Source organism: Danio rerio, chromosome 23 (genome assembly GCF_052040795.2).
Source record: "Danio rerio strain M-AB ecotype USA chromosome 23, GRCz13ab, whole genome shotgun sequence".
In the NCBI taxonomy this organism is placed as follows: Eukaryota; Metazoa; Chordata; class Actinopteri; order Cypriniformes; family Danionidae; genus Danio; species Danio rerio.
Genome location: NC_141043.1, coordinates 49110001 through 49126686, shown reverse-complemented (window position 1 = coordinate 49126686; position 16686 = coordinate 49110001). Strand labels below are relative to the sequence as shown.

General features: G+C 36.4%; 3 protein-coding genes across 4 annotated transcripts in view; 1 reads left to right on the top strand and 2 right to left on the bottom strand.

The window, feature by feature from the left end:
- Positions 1-796, bottom strand: part of cfi (complement factor I) — a 29112-nt gene extending 28316 nt beyond the window's left edge. Inside the window, exon 1 of the mRNA XM_087307879.1 lies at positions 712-796. Coding sequence (XP_087164005.1) covers positions 712-759 — 48 coding nt within the window. The 5' untranslated portion in view covers positions 760-796. The remainder of the gene's footprint in view (positions 1-711) is intronic.
- The window catches only part of fhip1ab (FHF complex subunit HOOK interacting protein 1Ab), a 445665-nt gene that overhangs the window by 414622 nt on the left and 14357 nt on the right, over positions 1-16686 (top strand). The window lies entirely within an intron of this gene.
- Positions 14141-16686, bottom strand: part of ttc39b (tetratricopeptide repeat domain 39B) — a 40399-nt gene continuing 37853 nt past the window's right edge. Inside the window, exons 18-20 of one of the 2 annotated variants that reach the window (XR_015524162.1) lie at positions 16588-16686; positions 16081-16270; positions 14141-14434 (exon numbers count right to left, since the gene is read on the bottom strand). The exon at positions 16588-16686 is cut by the window's right edge and continues 18 nt beyond it. Coding sequence is in view for 1 of the 2 variants with exons in the window: in XM_087307887.1 (XP_087164013.1) it covers positions 16174-16270; positions 16588-16686 (196 nt within the window). In the remaining variant the exon portion in view is untranslated. Of the gene's footprint in view, positions 16271-16587 lie in introns of both variants that reach the window. The other variant, XM_087307887.1, reaches the window with a different exon arrangement.

Here is a 16686-nt window from a genome sequence, read left to right as displayed (position 1 = left end):
TTTTTTATTATAGTCTGCAGAATAAACCACTGCTAATGACTTTGCTAATTAACCTAAATAGTTAAGCCTTTAAATGCGACTTTAAGCTGAGTACTAGTCTCTGGAAAAACACTAAAGAAATTAGCTATTGCCCCATATACAGGGAAATGTTTTGATATGCTGCTACCAAAACTATCATGCTTAAACAATATGTTTAGAATTCACACTGAAAATTAATACAATCTTTGAAAAATAACAAGTCAAATATCATATACTGTCATCAACGCAAAGATAAAAGAAATGAGTTATTAAAACCATCATGCTGATTAAAAATGTGTTAAAAAACATTAAAAATCACCCTAAGAATATTTGAAAGAATAACATTTGAACATACCATATATATATATATATATATATATATATATATATATATATATATATATATATATATATATATATATATATATATATATATATATATATATATATATATATAACCAATAATCAATTATAAAAACAATAATATATTTATATAATATATTAATTTATAATATTTTTATAATTAATATGTATATATACATATACATATATATATATATATATATATATATATATATATATATATATATATATATATATATATATAAAAAAAAATATATATATATATATATATATATATATATATATATATATATGTATATTAAGTGATTAGATAGTAAGACATAAACTCACGGCGCTCTGGAGAACACATATGAAGATAAAAGCACAGAGGATCCTCATGACGTCTGATCAGATCAACACACACAGCAAAATGCTGAAACTCCGTCAACAGAAGAGAGAGACTGAAGCAGGAGGAGGAGGAGGAGGAGGAGGAGGAGGAGAAAAACTGCAGAGGCGGAGGGAAAAAGAGAAAACACTGACGGACGCTTCTGCCAGGAAAGGTCAGCGATCATCTGTTTATTTACACTTCAGTCTCTTCTGGACATCTGATGAGCTCATCTCAGCACAATACAGTCAATGTAAAATCATTTTACAGTCTTTTACAATTGTTTACACAGAATTATTTGTACTTCAGACACAATGACTACAACATGTGACTGATGCACCAACCCCTGAACCAATTCTGCTAAACTACAAGCACAATTCCTGCTTTACACTCAAACTGCAGGTTTAAAACACACTTTTTTCAAAACACGACACACAATCCTCTGCATTTTGCACACATTTCATGCAGAAAATCTCTTGTTTTCACAAGGAACACACTGTCTGTCACTATTGTAAAGTCAGTTGTCCTACTTTGCATACTAACTCATCACATAAGTGAACACCATTCACAGAATTTCAATGTAGAAATCAGAGCTCATCTGGATCATAACTAGTTTACTGCACACCCATGTTTTTTAGTTGTTTATCTCCCTCCATATTCCTCAAACCTATTGATTTTTTTTCTGCCTGGAGATGGAAAGTGTATGACCGAAATCCACACACACGTGTACCCCTTCTCCAAGCTATAGCACTTGATGCCTTTCGTGGCTGGATTCGCCATGCAAGGTGACATTTCCCCCGCTGCGTGGCCAGACCAAAACAGAAAAGAGGATGCAGTATAGCTGTCTTTTATTTTATTTTACTGTGACTGTATTCAGTAAATCCTTCTGTTGATGGCGTATGTAGACCATGTTATTTGCAACTTTGTGTTGGTTGGGATGAACACTGTGTACACTAATAATAATAATAATAATTCCGTACACTTATATAGCACTTTTCTGGGCACTCAAAGCGCTTTACACACAATGGGGAATCTCCTCATCCACCACACACCAGCTGATCGGTGGAGAGGAGACAGTGATGAAGCCAATTAGAATATGGGGATGGTTAGGAGGCCATGATGGACAGAGGCCAGTGGGCAGATTTGGCCAAGGACCAAATTTTCGAAGGACATCCTGGGATTTTTAACGACCACAGAGAGTCGGGACCTTGGTTTAATGTCTCATCCGAAAGACGGCGCTCACAGAGCAGTATAGCGTCCCCGTCACTATACTGGGGCATTAGGACCCACACAGACCACAGGTTGGGCGCCCCCTGCTGGCCTCACTAACACCACTTCCGGCAGCAACCTAGCTTTCACATGTGGTCACCCATCCAGATACTGACCAGACTCAGCCACGCTTAGCTTCAGCGGGCGACCATGTGAGAGGTACAGAGAGCTAGTTGCCAGCTTTTGTGAGGAAAATACAGTAAAATATATTTGGTATTTGTTTGTTTTGTGAAATATTTAACAATGCACTTCTGTAGGGCTACTGTCAGTAGTAAAGTGTAACACTGAACAAAAAAAGGCTTACAGAAAGTCATAATTGATGTGATGCTTGTGTGTGTCATTTGAAAACAAAAGACAATGGGGAGAAGAAATCACACTGTTTTGAATGTAGAGTTTCATTTTGCAGAAGAATTGAAGACTTTTGCCCAATGTGTGTGTGTGTGTGTGTTTTGTGATTTGTGTGCAGAGTTCTGACAATATGAGACCTGCTTTCAGAAAATGTGTGGAAACAATGGGGAAAAACTGTAAATGCTGTTCTCTTTCTGCATGTGCATCAACTGAAATGTATTGTTGTGATGAAATGCTGAATTTGTTTTAAGGATTATTAGTGTCACACATTTAATGTATGTGACAGAAAACCACAAAGTCAGTCAATATGGGTTTTATAGACTTATAGGTTTTATAGGAGGTAACTATTTTAAAATATTAAATCTCAGCATTTAAAAAAATCCAAATAATGAGGAGAAACACCTTTAAAGTTGCATAAATTAAGTTCTTAACATACGCTTTGATAGTGTCTTGTTTTAGTGCAAATATCTAAAAGTTGTTAAATCAAGAAGCATTTTCCAGGCAGGAAAACAAATGTTTTATTTAAAAAAAAAAGTAATTTATTATTTATTTTTGGAGTAAAATCGACACTTTTATCTTTTAAACAAGTTTATTTTGCTTTTACCCCATTGGCAGATTATTTTGCTTGCTTTAAATGTGCCGTATGTCAGTTTAACACCCAGTGGTGGAACTAGGTATTGCACACTGGCTCAAAACAAACGCAAGCACAGGTTGCCAGATTGAGGAGCGAGCCTGACGATCCAGCCTAAAAGCCTGAACTGAACTTCAACTCTGAGAACTGAACTACACTGTTTCCATTTACTCTAATCTTCTATGTTCAGCTGCTTTGACACAGTCTACATTGTAAAAGTGCTATAGAAATAAAGGTGAATAGAATTGAATTAAAGCAATACTCAGTTTTGACTACAGTTTTAATAAAAATAAAACTCCTTTTTTTACTTCTGCTGCTTGATTTATATAGATGAAAAATGCATCTTGATTCATATTTGGGGTAACATGGTGGCGCCGTGGTCAACACTGGCCTCAGCAAGAAGGTTGCTGGGTCAGTTGATGTTTCTGTGTGGAGTTTGCATGTTCTCCCCGTGTTGGTGTGGGTTTCCTCCGGGTGCTCCGGTTTCTCCCACATTCCAAACACATGCGCTATAGGGGAACTGATCAACTAAACTGGCCATAGTGTATGAGTGTGTTTTCCAGAGTTGGGTTGCAGCTGGAAGGGCATACGCTGTATAAAACATATGATGGAATAGGCGGTTCATTCCATTGTGGAGACCCCTGACAAATAAAGGGACTAAGCTAAAGGAGGATGAATGAATTCTTGGCATTACCTGTGTCACATATTTCCATACATTTTTGGTTTATTAAGACAATGTTTAGCTGTGATACTATTAACAATCTGGAATCTGAGAGATCAAACATCATCTTTAAAGTTGAACAAAATAAGCTCTTACACTCCAGTTTATATATATATATATACACACAGTTGAAGCCAGAAATATTTGCCCCCCTCTGAATATTGTTTTCTTTTTTAAATATTTCCCAATTGATGTTGAACAGATTCAGGAAATGTTCACAGTATGTCTGATAATATTTGTTCTTCTGGAGAAAGTCTGATTTGTTTTATTTCGGCTAGAATAAAAGCAGTTTTAAATTTTTTAAACAGCATTTTAAGGTCAATATTATTCACCCCTAAGATAATCTTTTTTTCGATAGTCTCCAGAACAAACCATCATTATACAATAACTTGCCTAATCACCCTAACCTTCCTAGTTACCCTAATTACCCTAGTGAAGCCTTTACATGTCACTTTAAGCTGTATAGAAGTGTCTTGAAGAATATCTAGTCTAATATTATTTACTGTCATCATAACAAAGAGAAAATAAATCAGTTATTAGAGATGAAGTATTAAACATTTATGAATAGAAATGTGTTGAAAAATTCTGCTCTCTGTTAAACAGAAATTGGGGAAAAATAAACAAGGAGGTTAATAACTCTGACTTCAGCTGTATATGTGAATGTCCTTGTTTTACAATTCTTAAATCAAGAAGCATTTTCTACATATGTAAAAAAAAAAAAAAAAAAACTGAATTTTTTTTTCATGAATCAAATTTTCCTTTTATGAAAAAATGCTTTTTTTTAAATGTATTTTTCTGAAAACAAGACAATAATTTATATCTAAAATGTTTCTAGAGATTTGTAGATATTCTGACAATGCAAAAATGATCATTTCTTTGCAGAGTAATACATTAAATAATCAATAATAAATAATAAAGTTTTGATATTTGATGTTTTTGATAGACATTTACAAAACATCATATTTACATTTTTGTCTAATAATTTTGACTCATACATTCATGAGTCCGTGGTGAATAAAGTAAAAGAGAAATCTCAAAACTGTTCAACTGCGGTGTGTTTTATGTTAAATGTCAGTGCTGTTTTATTATTTATTTTTTTCTTGATGAGTATACTCTTAAAACTACATATTATTTACAGTGTGCAGATCCTTCAGTGTGTGCTGACAGTAAATGGTCTCTCTCTCTCTCTCTCTCTCTATATATAGTGCTAATAATTCACACTTCAACTGTATATATTTATGCATGCATGCATTTATTGTCATTGTACAGTAATCGTGCAAGTCACTGTGAATATTTCCTGTGCAAAGCAGGAACTTACACAATGATACACAGAAAATAAAGCAGCAGTATTTCTCAGTGTTAGTGAACTCTGTTTTCATATCTATAAACACACACACATAAACAGCAGCCGTATTCCAGCAGCTCTGGGAGAGTTCAGGAGGACAGTAAATAAACCCTGATTGAGGTTATGTGTAATGATTAACTGCATCCCAGTCTCAAACCAAACAGAAACTTCTGGACTGAGCAGATATTGATCAGCTGGACTGTATGTTGACCTGATCAGCTCTAAATATTACACTCAGACTGACAGAAGCTCCAGTCCTATTCAAATAATTGATAACGGCGCATAAGTAGCTGTTAATAATGGAAAATGTGCTCATTTTAAACAAATAAATCTTATAAAGCAGGTAATACCCACAATACAAAATCACTAGGTTATAGTAAATACAGCTCTTTTGTTCTAGACTATAAAGTCTATCATACTGTAAATAATGTAGTATTTACAATTCTGTTAATAAACACACCAATATACTTATAAATACTGTAGTATACTTTAGTTTTTACTACAGTAAATGATGGTGTACTGTAGTATAACTTAAATGACTCAATATTGCAGTTTTCTACTTTATTTATACTTCTTGTGTTACCATAGCAACTGTAGAATCACTACAATAGATTGATTACTATAGTTGTGTTACCATAACAACAATAGAATCCCACAACAAATTACTGTAGTTGTTGTGTTACCATAGCAACTGTAGAATCACCACAACAGATCAATTACTATAGTCGTTGTGTTACCATAGCAACTGTAAAATCACCATGACAGATTAATTACTGTAATTGTTTGGTTACCATGGCAACTGTAGAATCACCTCAACAGATCAATTACTGTAGTTGTTCTGTTACCATAGCAACTGTAGAATCACCACGACAGCTCAATTACTGTAGTTGTTGTTACCATAGCAACTGTAGAATCACCACGACAGCTCAATTACTGTAGTTGTTGTTACCATAGCAAATGTAGAATCACCACGACAGCTCAATTACTGTAGTTGTTGTGTTACCATAGCAACTGTAGAATCACAGTATATGAATTATTAAACATGGATTTCTTAAAGTAAATGTATCAGAAGAGAGAATATAAATTTGAAAGTTTTTTAAAGTGAAACAGAAAAAAATTTGAAGAGAAAAGTTCTTGGAAAAAAAGTTTAAGATAATAAAATTAAAATAGAAATGTCTTCAAACTGTTTCAAATGTTTATTTTAGCTTTGTCAAAGTGAACGATGAAAACAGAGTAAATTAATCCACTCAAAAAAATATAAGTCTTGGTCATCTTCATTCAAAATCTGACCATCTTCTGATTGGGTAAAATATGCTTTGCCACGCCCCTCAAACTGTTAGTCGCTGTGATTAAAAGATGAGAGGCGGAGCAGAAGCCATAAACCCTGCCCCCTACTTAATATTCCGTTTCAGTTGGAAAAACCTCAGCATGCTGAAAAAAAAATCCTCAGCAACTTGGATGTTTTGAATGCAAAAACATTTGATATAAATAATGAATAAAAGTTAAAGTATTCTGAAACGAGAAAGAAATGAAATGTTTCTATATATTTTGGAGAACATTTTCTGAAAGACTAAATATTTGAGAGAAAAATATTTTGGGAGTGAGAAAAATTCTGAAGAGAAACAATTTAAATAAAAGTAACTAAAAATGAATGAAAAAAGTTATCAAAATTTTAAGGTGAAAACTTTTTCTAAAAAAAAAAATAGAAACATATTTTGAAGAGATTTTTAAGACAAAAAGGAGACATTAGGAGAGAAACATGCTTCTGAATAGGAAAAAAATAAACAGAGGAAAAATATTCAGATGAGAAGGAATTAAGAGAAAGAAGTAAAGATCTAAGACACTTTATTAAACAGTATTTCACATAATAATTCAGCAAATCTGTAATAATGTTTATATCTACTGTATTCCACTGAGATTTACAGCATGAAAACCACATTAAATACTAAAAACACATTGGTAAATAATAATTATAGTGTCAAATGATCAATATTTCATTGGTGCAGATGACCCCAAATATAAGGAGGATAGAATGACTCATTGTGATTGCACAGAGAACAACTTACAATCCTTCAGGAGCGTAAGAAAACAAGATATATAAAGTATAAAAGCATTAAAAAAGGACACCTAAACACAGTGATGCAGAATCAAATAAAAACTGATTAAATTAGATCTTTAAAACCCTGTCCCCGTACATTACAAGAATAAATAAACATCTCTGAACATGTAAGAAGGCTATAAGAATGAGCGGAAACAAGAGAAGACTATAAACAGTGAGGAAATGCATCTGGAAGAGCAAATAAAGCAAACAAACATGGACATTCCTGCACTTCCAGCATCCACACATCTGGACATCACACATAAACAATGAAGGCCATTCAAATGCATGGAGGAGACGTGTGTTCAGCTGAACATGGAGATTAAACGAACTGAACGTGTGTGTTTGTGTTGTTTAGTAGTGAAATAATGTGGATTATTATATAGAGATGGACATGCAGGTCAGTTCTAGATTATGACTTGACTAAATAGAGTATGCGCGGGTGATTCTAGAATTGCGGGTACATTTTGGGCCTCCAATAATAATAAATCACATCAAGTTATCTCTAAAAGATAATGTTTGAGTATATTTAGGGAGATTTAGTCCTGTAAATATGACCTTACAGACTCCACTAGAGCTATTTCTGACAGTCTCCACCTCCTCAATCACACACTCCGCTTTAATCATTAAATAATTAAGTCTAATTTGCATATTTAGTGTGTGTTTGCTTTAATCATTAAATAATTAAGTCTAATTTGCATATTTAGTGTGTGTTTGCTCTACTAATTGAAATAAACATCTATCTCCTGTTATTCTTCTCTCATTAATCAGGGTTCTTACACCTTTTTCAGCTTCAAATTCCAGCACTTTTCAAGCACTTACAAGGTGCATTTGTGTGGATTTCCAGCACCTAATGACCTGTCGTTTATGATATTTCATGTGCATTGCCATTTTTTTTTTTTTAACAGTCATTGGATTGGCGTTTCAGGTGCAAAGATACTTTCTGCGTGAATGTCTCCTAAATGCATATGAAGCTAATGGCGCCAAAACAATCTGAATTTGTATCGTGTTAATCTGAATTCTTAAAAAAAAAAAGTTAAACTGTTTTTTTCCATACCCAATATCTGCAGTCTTTGAATTCAGAACAAAAAAAAAATTTGAAATTTAAAACGAAGTCTATAAAAATCTGACTTAAAAAAATTAAGTTGTCTTTAATTTCAGATGTTCAATAATCAAGTTAAGAAATACACATTCAAAACTTTTCTAATAGGACATAATCAGTATTATTAACTGTTATTAACTGTTAATAATTCAATTTAACAACTCAGATTGTTTTGGCTCATTATTAGCTCCATAAATACACGCATGAGATGAACATTTTGTAATGAAAACTAATCGCACGACAACAATTTATGCACTCGCACATATGCTCCCAAAAATATTTTGAGGTCACATAGATAAAATTGTGCACATATGCAACCAAAACAGTCACAATTTCGAGCCCTGCAAATTCAAATTCAAGCACTTTGTATAAAATCGAAGCACTTTTCTAACCTTGAAAACACAATATTAAAAATCAAGCATTTTCCAGGATTTCCAGCACCCGTAAGAACCCTGATTAATGTTTAGGATTCACCAATATGACGTGTCGGCTCTCACTGTATTTCAGTCTATTCACTCTTTAAACACAATAATATGATGAAAACACATGAGCGTGTGTTAGACACTCATGTGGAGTCTGCTCTCAGGATAACTAAACCAAAACATGAAGGAAAATCTGGAATCTGCTACGGATTATAAAGTTTCTTTTTAGGTTTCTTTTTGGCCTTTTATTAGATAGGACAGTACTGAGACAGGAAGCGAAGTGGGAGAGAGAGGGGGTAATGTCCTCAAGCTGGGATTCGAACTTGGGACGCCCTGACGTGCTATTGAACCATATGTCAGCACGCTAACCACTAGGCTATTGCACCGACATAATGTTTAACAAGTAAACAACACTTAGTAACAGAATCGAATGTTTCCAATCACATTTAATGTGTTTCGTGTTCAGGATTAATTAAGAGCATTCCAGTAAATGAATGGAAAATGCTCGAAATGTACTCGCAATTCTGGAAGGAGTCTATATAACTGTTTATTATAGATGAAAAAGGCACACATCTACATTACTAACGTATTATCTTTGAGCTTACTACCATTTTTTAGTTTTTATATTTTATTTCCCTTTTTAAGGGAATTTTTACGGTATAGATATGCTAATAGATTTGCATACATTGTTAAACTAACTGAAAATGATTAATATTCTCTTGCCAGCGAGCTGGAATAACATGTTTAAGATTTATTTATAGCATGACAAGATGGTTTCAGATGTCCCTGTTTCCATAAAAGTGCTGTATGAGCGAGATTTAACACCGTTGAGCTGTCTTTAAGATGTGATCACTGGAAACAAGACAAAAATACAGACTATGACATACATGTTGGATAAACAGCCACAGAAATACAGAATTAAAGTCCACATAAAAGTTGCTGCAGATGTTTATTTCAGTATGGTGATGTATTCTGAATATTGAGCAGGGGGCGGGGTTTATTTTTTAGCTCCACCTCTGATCTTTTACTTGCAGCAAACTAGCGTTTGGAGCCTATTTCACCCAATCAGAGTAAGACTGCTGATACAGAGCAGAAGCTGATGGGCAGATTATTATTCAAGATGAACTAATTAACTTACAAAGATTAATTTGACTTCTTAAAACTAACGGCGAGTTCAAAACAAATGCGGAATTAAACTTCTCTAGCCATCTTCAAGACACCATTGGAAAATATCATAAATACTTTAATATAAGTCAATAAACGCTCGATAAACAGCCACAGAAATATGAAACTAAAGTCCACATGAGTCAAACGTTACTGTAGACTTTCAGTTGAGTATTCTGAATATTGAGTAGGGGGCGGGGTTTTATTTTCAGCTCTGCCTCTCATATTTCACTTGCAGTGAACTGGTGGTTGGAGGGGCGTGGCTAGACAAATGCGGAATTAAATATTTATGAGAGTAAATACAGCAAGCTGGAATAAAATTTTCAAGATATAGTTAGAGTATAACTAAATGGTTTTAGATTTAAGGTTTCCCTGTTTCCAGACAAATGCTGTATGAATGAGATCTAACACCGTGTTGCTTTTCTAGCCGTCTTCAAGACTTCATCACTGGAAAATATAATACATATGATAATATACGTCAACACAATACGACAATAGATGCTCGATAAACAGCCACAGAAATGTGACATTAAAGTCCAGATGAATCAGAAGTTGCTGCAGACGTTTATGTATTCAGAATATTGAGCAGGGGGCGGGGTTTATTTGTTTAGCTTCACCTCTCATCTTGCACTTGCAGCAAACTAGCAGTTGGAGGGGCGTGGCTTAGCATGTTTCACCCAATCAGAATCATCAAAGGACTGCTGTTCTAGATTATTATTAAAGATTAACAAATCAAACTGTTTTTCTTTTTTGTTGTGGAATATTGCACACAGATTATTTTACCGTTTAAGACTAATGCTGAGTTCATAACAAATGCAGAATTAAATATTCATGAGAGTAAATTACTTTTAAAGCCAATGCAAATGCTTAAATTGAGTGCAATAATAGCCGCGCAACACAAGTGATGAATAAAAACATCCTGTGAGTAAATCAGAGCAAGTGTCAGCAAGTGCAAGTGACAGCCGTGAAAATAAATAAATGAAATAATAGCTGCGCAGTGAGAATGATGCGTAACGGGTGACGCATTTACAGTGCAAGTTCAAGCGAAAAATTAGCGGAACAACATCACACGAGTAAATCAGAGCAAGCGACCGAGTGCTTCGCATCTGGTGTGAACGGAGCATAACAATGTGCAAAATAAACATTAGCTATGTTTTTATTACAGCGTGAAGAGAAGCATTTAAAAGTTTCGCAATGAAGAAATACAAAAAAAAAAAAACAACTAAATAAAATAATAGCTGCGCATTGTAAATGATGCATAATAGGTGACGCATTTACAATAGCGTTTACAGCGCAAGTTTGAATAAGTTCAAGAAAAAATTTACGAAAAAACATCCTGGGAATGAATCAGAGCAAGTGACAGAGTAATTCGCAAGTGGTGTAAACCGAGCATAACAATGTGCACAAGTAAAATAAGCATTAGCCGTGTTTCCATCCTAGCATGAAGGGAATCTTTATTTTTTTTTAAATTTCGCAATTTTAAAAAAAATAAATAAATTCGCAAACGTAAATAAAGTTAATTTCCATCAACTTGTTATGCTGATGTTGCGTTCACACCAGATGCGAATGAAGCATCAAGTGCAAGTGATTTACAATGAAAATAGGCAAATAGACATCCTGTGGCACAATTTACATGAATGAGGTGGCGCAAATGATACAATTGTTCGAATGAAGCGGTGCGAGTTGATTGAGAGTCGCGCGTTTGACTCTGCAATTGGAAAATCTGCATTAACTAATCAGGAGCTTTCTCTTGTGTGATTATGAGATAGCGCCTGTTGTTGGTATCCCGAGGGGAAATCCTCCTGCAGACACCGGACAACAGCTCATCAAACTGGGCTCGGCTTATTTGAAGCACCGCTGAAAGCCTCCATCATCAAGGTACAGATTCTGGAGGAGTTGGTGAACTGGGTGCTGGGTGCACATCTGACAGAAACTAGTGGACTCAGACTCGGTGCCGAACAAATCTACACTGTTTTTCAGTCTTCCCAAAACACATCAAGCACAGCTATTCTCTCAATAAAACCCTTGTTAGCCATTTAGCAACAAAGCTAGGCAGGCGGACAGAAGCCCCGCCCATGATGCAAATCTGTGTCTATTGTGAATTGAAATTGACGTGCGAATGAAACGAGTAGACTCAAAATGTTCACGTGTCTATAGCGAATAGTGCAATATTTATTACTCGATTAGCGCAGTTTATTTGTGCATGCCGCATCTGGTGTGAACACAGCATTAGTGCAGTATTGGTAACCTAGCAACCAATAGTAAACAAAGTAAGCAAAATAAAGTCACGTGGGGATGTTCGCTTGGTCATCTGGTAAATGCGTTTAAATGTCTCATTTACACTTTTACACGTTAAAGCTGTGTGAATTCGGGGATTTTCATTCCAAATTTGGTGTTTCCATCAACCGTTTCTCATGCGATTCTTCAAAATTTACACATGCTAATTTCCCATCAGCCTTTGTTAACACGCATTTTGATTTTATGTGGACTTTAAAACAACTAATCTGTACTGAAACACCAAAGAATAACAGCAGATTTTTCTTCAGGCTTATTCTTGCTTGGTATTTGAGTCTTATTATTCAGTGAAAACAAATCAAGACGCATTTACTGGAGAAACAAAATGACTTGACATTAGGGTGGGCTCACACTAGGCTATTCGAACCGTGCCCGGGTGCGTTTCCCATTTCTGGCTGACTCTAGCTTCATTGCTAAATGCTAACGTGGATTTTATTAAGAAAATAACAGCGTTTATGCATTTTATGAAGGCTGAAAAACAGCGCTGATACATTTAGGGCCGTGTCTGAGTCCAATAGATTCTTTCGAAGGTGCATCCACTACTGTGAGTTCATAACCTCCAGAAAATTTACCTGGATGATGGAGTCTTTCAGCGGTGCTTCTGACTGAGCCCAGCCCAGTTTGATGAACTGTGGCGCTATGTCACAATCACGCCCCCACAAGAGCAAGCTCCTGATTGGTTAACGCGGCGTGAATGTTCGCTTAAGTTCAGATTTTTGAACTCTAGCGATTTACGAAACGCGTGTTAAGCGAGTCAAACGAGCAAAACGCTCAATTCGCGCCGCACCATTTAAGGGTATCGCGCCATTCGCGTGTATCGCGCCAAACACACCGCGCCATTCGCACCACGGCATTTGCGCGTATAGCGTCGTTCGCACCACGTCATTCGTGCGTGTAGCGTCATTCGCAGCACACCATTCAAGCGTATCGTGCCATTCGCCCACATCGCGCTGCAGGATGTCAATTCACGCGTTTGCATTGACTTGTAAATCACTCGCGCTTGACGCATCTTCCGCGTCTGGTGTGAACACAGCATAATACCTGAGCAGGAGAACTTCATCAACATGTTTAAGCGTCAACAGTGCCGGATCTGTTCAGCAAAATATTTAATTGTGCATCCCAAACCACTAAAAATAATACAAAATGATGTAGCTACAACAATTTAAACTAGAGGTGTGAACCTGCAGTGGTCTCACGGTTCGGTTACGATTCTCATCGTTTCGTTTCAATTGGATATCATGGTGCATTAAGCACGTGCACAGACAGGGCTCAATCTGTGCAGTGCACATGACCTTTTTTCTCTTCGATAAAAAGTGCCCTTCAAATATAAACGAAACCCCTGGGTCTTCAGTTTGCGACCGTCAAGCAGTCCACCGATTGTCGAGTTTATTTTCTCCATTGCAGTGAAATTGGGGCTCCTGCTGTAACTTCAGTGTCAGTGAAACACTGTCCGGCAAACACACATGCAGTGAACTGGGAAGAGCTTTTGAGTTTTAATTACTCTCGTTGGCTTCTCTCGCCATAGTGAGCTACTGTAATATAGCGAGTATGAGATAAGTGGCGTTAGTACATAATAACCGGTTAGGATCTATTACTAAACCGACACTGATCTGTCTGCATCAGTTGACCAAAGAGACAACTAATTTGAACACTCGTAATGTCCACTGTGCTGAGTGAGAGCGCTTCTCTTCTGTTAAACTGAACAGTCGCATCATCGATGACGGAAGCGTGCTCCGGCTCGGAAGGTAAAATGCTGTGCGAGTACAGGACGAGGAGGAGAGGGTACAAGTTTGCTTCGGCACGGCTCAAGGCAACTGTACCTAGCGTGAGTCCACCCTGGACATCAAAATGAAGATTGGGCTTTTATGAGCCCAATGATGGACAAAACAAACGAATGCTTCAGGATTTTTCTAGAAAACACTGCTGAATCAGAAATCTCTCTCCTCTCTGGGGAAGTTCTGGAGATTTATGCGAACAGAACACAGAACAGAGCCTGCTCGTATAGTGAAATCAACTGTATTTGATTATTATTCAACGTATTTGGTATTAAACAAACATGCAAACCAAAATTAAACCCAAAAATAAAATAAACGGCTACATCTGATCAGCCCAAAACATCTTCATCATCATCATCATCATTCACAATTACCTCAGTTAAACAGTAAAGTCAAGAGTAAATCTACAGCATCAGGTGTGGGTCTGCTGACTGCTGGCTGCTATTATTGCTGTCAGATGGAGAGTCTGGAGCCAATCTGAACATCAGCATCAGCATCTAGAGGAGTCTTATTGCAGCGCTGAGCGCATGCAGAAACACACACACACACAGAGTGAAAGACACATGGTGAAACACACCACACGATACACACAACACTGAAACAACACACACAGAGAGCGACATGACTCAAACACACACACTCAAACACACAAACATACAACTCAAACACACACAAACTCAAACACAAACATACAACTCAAACACACCAAACTCAAACACACAAACATACAACTCAAACACACACAAACTCAAACACACAAATCAAACACACACACACAAACATACAACTCAAACACACACAAACTCAAACACAAACATGCAACTCAAACACACACAAACTCAAACACACAAACATACAACTTAAACACACACAAACTCAAACACACAAACATACAACTCAAACACACCAAACTCAAACATACAACTTAAACACACACACACACACACACACACACACACACACACACACACACACACACACACACACACACACACACACACACACACACACAAACATCCAACTCAAACAAACACACAAACAAACATACAACTCAAACACACAAAAACTCAAACACACAAATCAAACACACACACACAAACATACAACTCAAACACACACAAACTCAAACACAAACATGCAACTCAAACACACACAAACTCAAACACAAACATGCAACTCAAACACACACAAACTCAAACACACAAATCAAACACACACACAAACATACAACTCAAACACACAAACATACAACTCAAACACACACTCAAACACACACACACACACACACACACACACACAAACATCCAACTCAAACAAACATCCAACTCAAACACACACAAACTCAAACACACAAATCAAACACACACATACAACTCAAACACACACAAACTCAAACATACAACTCAAACACACACAAACTCAAACACACAACTCAAATACACAAACTCAAACACAAACAAACTCAAACACACACAAACATACAACTCAAACACACAAACACACAACTCAAACACACACAAACTCAAACACACACAAACATACAACTCAAACAAACACTTACTCAAACACACACACACACAAACATACAACTCAAACACACAAACACACAACTCAAACACACAAACTCAAACATACACAAAAACTTTTAAAAAAAGCACACACAACCAACACACACATGCATAACATATTTACAAAACTAAAACACACACAAATAAAACTCTCACACACACTTGCATGCATAACACATTCAATTCACACACACAAGACTCAAACACATACAAATGCAAACATACGACCCAAAACTCAATCACACACACACACACACACACACAACACACACTCACGCACAACAAGAAAAACACATTCACACAACTTAAACACACAAACCACACACACAACAAACAAACATAAAACATATTCACACACACACACACACACACACACATCTCTAACACACAACACATATATTCACACACACACACGAGCATGCACATCTCAAACACACAATAACCACATACACACACATCTCAAACACACATATACAACAAACATATTCTTAAACACGCAAGCAAACACACACACACACACACACACACACATTTTAAACACGACACGACGGAGGCACACGAGCGACATAATTTGGTCTTGAAAGTAAAAGTTACTACATTCATGAAGCGGCTGCTGTGATTGGACGACAGTGAGCGTGTGCAGCGTCTGATTGGCCGATGCCTTTGGTCTGGATGATGTGCTTTTCTTCTTCATGGCGAGTTTGTGGGAGAACTCTTCAAACTGCCGAGAGCGGCGTGGATCCGGAAATGAAGACGAGACTCCATCGAGTAATCCTTATAGTTCAGCCTGCAAACACACACACACACACACACCACTGTTTATTACAACCTTTGATTCTGCCCAGAACCCGATATAATAACAAAAGAAGTGGCTTCACAACAACTCTGTCACTGTTCTTGAATGGCCCACCCAGAGCCCTGACTTAAACCCAATTGAGCGTCTCTGGAGAGACCTAAAATGGCTGTCCACCAATGTTTATCATCCAATTTTCTAAATTATATGCATGCATGTGTGTATTTATATTTGACATATATATATTATATTAATGAAGTTGTGTGGTTTTTGTGTTGTTTTTAGTGATCAGTGTGTGTTGGTGAACGTACTTCGCGTCCTCGATGAATCTGGCAGCTTTGACGAAATCCCCCTTCAGCTTATACAGCAAACCCAGCTCATAGAGAGTGAAGGGGACCAGATAATGATCA